At 39.7% G+C, this 5,756-nt stretch overlaps 2 protein-coding genes across 2 annotated transcripts in view; one reads left to right on the forward strand and one right to left on the reverse strand.

Moving 5' to 3' along the window:
- The window catches only part of atxn2l (ataxin 2-like), a 13,427-nt gene extending 8,355 nt beyond the window's left edge, over positions 1-5,072 (reverse strand). The window contains exons 1-9 of the mRNA XM_025058034.1: positions 3,960-5,072; positions 3,041-3,080; positions 2,315-2,371; positions 1,950-2,021; positions 1,289-1,448; positions 1,036-1,157; positions 781-872; positions 413-661; positions 1-149 (exon numbers count right to left, since the gene is read on the reverse strand). Of these exons, the coding sequence (XP_024913802.1) occupies positions 1-149; positions 413-661; positions 781-872; positions 1,036-1,157; positions 1,289-1,448; positions 1,950-2,021; positions 2,315-2,371; positions 3,041-3,080; positions 3,960-4,084 (1,066 nt within the window). The 5' untranslated portion in view covers positions 4,085-5,072. The remainder of the gene's footprint in view (positions 150-412; positions 662-780; positions 873-1,035; positions 1,158-1,288; positions 1,449-1,949; positions 2,022-2,314; positions 2,372-3,040; positions 3,081-3,959) is intronic.
- Positions 4,970-5,756, forward strand: part of mto1 (mitochondrial tRNA translation optimization 1) — a 7,107-nt gene continuing 6,320 nt past the window's right edge. The window contains exon 1 of the mRNA XM_008314021.3: positions 4,970-4,994. Coding sequence (XP_008312243.1) covers positions 4,970-4,994 — 25 coding nt within the window. The remainder of the gene's footprint in view (positions 4,995-5,756) is intronic.

Genomic DNA, 5,756 nt, shown 5'->3' on the forward strand with positions numbered 1-5,756 from the left:
GTCTGGGGGAGGCGGCAGACGGAGGAGTGGAGCGGTAGCCTCCGCTGAGGCGGTTGTGTGAAGGAGGGCCACCAGCAGCTCTCTCTGCTCGCTCCCGCTCCCTGTTCATTTCTCTTTGACGCTGAGGTAATGGAATGTACTTCCCCTCCCTGGAAAAGAAAGGATTTGACATCTGGTCTCACTCCCATCTTAAAAATTATTAGTGGTATATTAAAAAAGCCACTGCTGAAAAAGATGTTCATCGATCAGACTCGTTATTAAAAAAAAAAAAAAACTTAACATTGTTTTCAGGAACAGTTACTCTACCAGTAGGGGTTGCAAACTTACCACCTACATGGAGATATTTAAAAAAAAAAAAAGTCAACATAAACAAAACCTCCCAGTGTGTCCGCCCCCCGCCCCGCCCCCTCACCTGTTGTTGGCTCCAGGACTGTCTCTTCCCCTTTCACGCTCTCGGTCACGGGGACTTTCACGGCCCCTTTCTCGATCGGTACCATCTCGCAACACAGCGCTGAACTTGTCCTCTTCGGTTCGTCCTTCGTCATTTTCCAAATTGGCACGATGGCGATGCTGAGGACTTGACTCTATCTCACTGGCCAGGCGAGCGGCACGGGCCTCCCTCTGCCGGAACATTTCCGAGTTGCCTCTTTCCAAAGGGACACTGAACAGCGAGGATTACAAGGATTTTCCGATTCTGATTTTTCCCCATTCCTGACCCGTTTGGGTTCTAATTTTTATTTGTTTTTTTATAAACATCAGCAAAGTTATAGAAATACTTACGTGTACATAGAGAGGCTGGAATCATACGTGGACGTTATTCCATATTTTACTTCATTGTAGCGGAACATTTCATTGGCGTCCCAGCCATTGGACTGAAGGGATTAAAAGGGAGAAAAGTAGATGACATTAAATAATATTGTATAAACTGTTAATGGAAACAGTTTCAGCATTAGTCTGGACCCCGCCAATGCCTAAATGGAATCAGTCAGTAGCTGGTGTTGTGGGTTTATGATTGGCAGAGATGAATGAACTCACCGCATCAGTCTCCAGCTCAAAACTTTCTCCATTGCTGTCTCCTCCTTCCCATCTCTGCAGGACCTTCTCCTTGTGTTCTCCGTTTACACGGCTGGAGCTAATAGCTGTATCGGTGAACGTGTCTAAAAATTTAAAAAACAGGATAAAACAAATGTAACTTTTGCAGTTGGGATACGGATCCTGCATTTAATCATGTTCGATTTCTTTTTTTTTTATTTCTTTAGTTTGTTTCAAAATGTCCTTAAGTTTATACCTCTGGTGGCATAGTTGAGGTCGACATCTCTGCAGATCATCGTCACAAGGTCTGAGGGGCTGAAAATCATAGTGTCCGTGATCTCCTCCCTCCGGGGCGGAGCTGCAGTAGAGCCTTCCTCGCCACTGCGTTTGTGCACCGCATCTACAGCCAACTCGCACTAACAAAGGAAACGAGGGAGCAGAGTTTAACGACTGTACGAAAGCGGTCTAAATAAATACAACATCGTTGCACAGTCGGGACATCCGATCATTTTTTGGTTTGTGGTCAGAAGAATAGACAATTTTTACAATAAATGGTTAAGATCAGGTACTACCTTTCACCTTAATACGGATCAAACTAAATTTCGAGCACCAGTTTAAAACATAATAAAATTAGCCTTGATAGCTACCATTTCAAGGACAAAAAGATACAGCTAACGTTTTAACATTTACGCTGTAAATAATGCAATAACATTAGACAAATGCTTTTGTTTAGCACTGTAATTACTCTGAAACCAAATTCATAGGAAGGACAAAGAGCTTGTTTTTTGTTTATTTGGAAAGGCCCTCAATTACGTGTTCATATATATATATATATACATATATATATATATATATATATATATTTGAATATATTCCATTACATTTTTTTGTGAGATGAAGAACTAGAAGTTACTTACTCGAGAACTTAGAGTCTTGAAAATGCCTTCAAATACACTGCCATTTTTTACCCTGATGTCACAGGTGGAACCCTAAAAAAAAGATGACTTGATGAAACGTCCATAAACAAAAACATAAACATTCATGGTAACTATGAAATCATTTTAGTTCAACACTGCACTTTATATGTTATATGTATTGCCAGACAAATTAAAGCAGCACAATTATTTTGTCAACTTGCTGTGACCCTTCTTACAAAATATAGACGACAAAGATACACATCGTACATAGTAAACACAGACTAGTGTCAGATGCTAATTTTTTTTTTTTTTCAACAGATACTGAAACATGAAAAAAAAAAAACACAAAGAGTCAGAAACCTTACCACAACAGCGGTGAGGAAATGAAGCATTCTGGCATTGGTGTACACACCCTCAAAAACCTGCAAACAGATAGAAGAAAGAAAAGGTTTCAGATTTATGACTTCATAGTTACGGTAATTAGACTTTATTGATTAAAAAGTAAATTTAAAATACGTTTACTTCATAGTTTTAAACTGACAAAATATTCTATTATTTCCTTTCTTTATTTTGTTTGTGCACACTTGGAGGCCATATCTTGAGATATTTGACATTAAGTGTGTTGATTCAAAGATGACCAAGACCCAAAAGGTCAAATGGTTTTCCTACATGTCAATCTATGAATGTTCAATAGCAAAAGCATCAAGATTCCTTCAATGTTAACTAAACAAAGGAATAACACTTGCATAGGAAGGACACTAGCTAATTAGTTGTCCCCATAGTCAGTACCCATGTGTATTAGTATTGTATTGTTTGTTTTTTTCTTAAAATGTTCAATTTCAACAACAATTTAACACATTCGTGTATAGAAAACTATAAAATATTAAGCAATTGTGTATCTATCACAGTCTAAGGCAATTCATTAATTTATAATTAAATTAATTTACCAAACCAGTAACATTATTTTCTTACTTAAAAATGGCATTTAAATGTAATACTAAATGTTCAACCGTGGTTGAGGTTTTTACCGGACACATTGCATCACTGCACGTTTTGTTCAATTCTTGAACGCCGTGGGACAGAATACTTACAGGAGATGACTGGAATGATGGCTTGGCAGAGGGTCGATTCCTGTAAAAACAGTTTTTTTAACAAACATGTCAGATTAGAAGGGAAAGGGGGAGAAATTGTACTTAGTGGCGCTTTACATAAAACATCAGCGGAATGCCAACATATAAACAGCCACGGTAAATCAATGAAGATTTCGGTGTAACAGGACAAACATGACGTTTCTTGAAAAATCTGGTAATTATTTTCCTCTAAAGCAAACACTGTTGGCTAGCGATCAAGACGTAACAACATGGCCTCACGCGATTGCGTAAAAAAACATGTATAAAAACCGAAACACAATCTGAAGGAAGTAAAGATATTTTACCACGTCGCCCAATTAAAAAAATAGTACGTCTACACTTAAACGAAATTCGTCCTTTACAAAGACTACACACGGGACGGTATCATTGCTAGCCACAGACGGTAGCATAACAAAGAGACAAAGCTCATCAGAGTTGAGTAAACACAGACACATCTTTCACAATTTAGAACGCGTACGACACGGTGCTGACCAATGATTATCCCAAAAAAATACCTATAATCGCGATGCGCCATGATTTTCTCTCTTCTGCGAACGCTTGTCGTTGAAATTTTACATGTTTTTCTTCGATCGTCAGCGTCGCCTTTCTGTCACTGACAAGTCAAATAAACTTTGTATCGCTTGTATGCTGATTTGCTAAGCAGAGCTACAGAAAACCTGGATCCGCCTCAAATTTTTGTGTAGGCTTAATATCTGAAGTGTGGTTGATCACAATCTACTGTCAATCAAGCAAGTATCAATTCCATTGGTCTGCGCATTAGGCAGACACGCCCACCAAGTACACAGCGCTTTAACCGGTAGGCCTCGAAATCACAGGTCAATCCCCGGAATCTCCTATCGAGATATCCGCGTTCGCTTACCTTCCGGCCGGTGTCCTGTTGTTGCTGTTGGAGCCGCTAGCTGGGGAAGATATACCCGCGGGCCCGGAGGTTCCGTTAGATGCTTTTCTCCCGGCCGAGCCGGGTGGCTGCTGCTGTTTCAACATTGTGTAGCAGAGGACTTTGTGTCGAGTGTTAACTTAGTAACAAACACTCCTGGTATTAAGTTGCTTTAGCAACGAACTATCTTTATCAGTATCACCTGTCGTGAGGAGCGAAGACCCGGTGTAACCTCAGTTAGACAGCCGGCTAATGTAGCTAATCTCCCTACTCAGTTAAAGTCGCATGCGTCCTTAGATATGAAACCAAGTCAGCTTTCGGGTTGAATTATATACAAAATATAACTGACCACGCGTGACCCTTCTGTATACTTTTAAATCATTGAAGCTGTATCAAAGCAAACGACTGATAAATGACACGAGCTTCCACTGGCCGGCTGTGTTAGCATTAGCTTTGATCCTCAGGCTCCCTTCGGCCGCTTTCCCTTCACCGTTTACTTTCTTCTCTGTCTGGGCGACTACACTGTGGTGGTCTAAGACCGGAGCTCCTTTCTTTAAAAATCGTTTCCGAAACGTTACTGTCAGTTTCCTTTAAAAGTTCGGTTTGGAGTTTTCTTGGTGAAACCCTGCAGCGGTCGGTCAACACCACCTCTCGGTAGTTTCACTTGACTCAATCCGCGCGCGCGGCGTAGTGGAAACTGGTGGGGGTGGGGGCGTTCACGTACGCGCGCTCATAGCTTTGACCCACAAGTAAGCGCGCACACGTGTAGAACTGTGTGAATCGTAACTATTCGATGGGTTTACTTTAATTAATAGAAAACACAGGTGGATATCGTTCGCTGCAACCAGCAAAAACAACAACAATATCGTTTAACTATTCATTTATTTAACTATTTATTTTTCTATTTATTTTATAACGTACGGAAAAGGACCTTGCCGACATATTTGTGAGCAGTTTTACTACAGTTATTACGGCAGTAAGCTGCAAACATCATGGCCGCCTCCATGAAGACGTTTTGTGCTGTATAAGAGAGAAATCTGTCGCTTTTTGTTTTACCAACTTCAGTCCAGAAGAACACGGTCATCACACAAAGAAGCCGTACGTACTTTTAAAACACGATGACGTACATTAGGTTTTGACTCATCATAGCCTTCTGTTATCATGTGCATCATAAGTGTCGCCGGCATGCTTGGATTTTTAAAAAGGAACATGAACAGAATGTTCCCAGTTAATAGTTTAAAATGCGCCTCCTCGTATCGTCACCGAAACCGCCAGTCTTAGTGTCTTTCTAGCAATACTGACTTCATTGTCATGTACAGCATTTATTAACCGAACATTACTAAAAGTATATGTCACGAAACATTAGCAACGTAAAACACCCTTTATTCTTCTTGTGCGTATATGTTTCCACCCAAAACATTATAAATTGTCTTTATTAATTTTCACATCGGAAATAGGCTTAAACACGATATTAAAAAATACAACCTTAATTCTTTCAGCATTTCAACTATTTTTTCAAGGGCTTTTATTAAGGATATAATGTAAATAACTGTTTTACCACAACGGTTAACAGATTTTATAGGTTTATTAAGGAAGCCTAAGCTCCAGTGAGATTTGTGAATTGTTAATTGTGAGTTATACAAATTAAATTGACTTGGCTAAATTGAATTCCCTTGCCTTTAGAAAATAGATAAAATATCACAATTAACTGTGTTGACACTATTATAGCCCTCTTCCTAAACTCTTACTCTTATATACAGTATACTCCCATTGCCCCTT

The sequence above is a fragment of the Cynoglossus semilaevis genome, chromosome 8, assembly GCF_000523025.1.
Source record: "Cynoglossus semilaevis isolate Cse_v1.0 chromosome 8, Cse_v1.0, whole genome shotgun sequence".
In the NCBI taxonomy this organism is placed as follows: Eukaryota; Metazoa; Chordata; class Actinopteri; order Pleuronectiformes; family Cynoglossidae; genus Cynoglossus; species Cynoglossus semilaevis.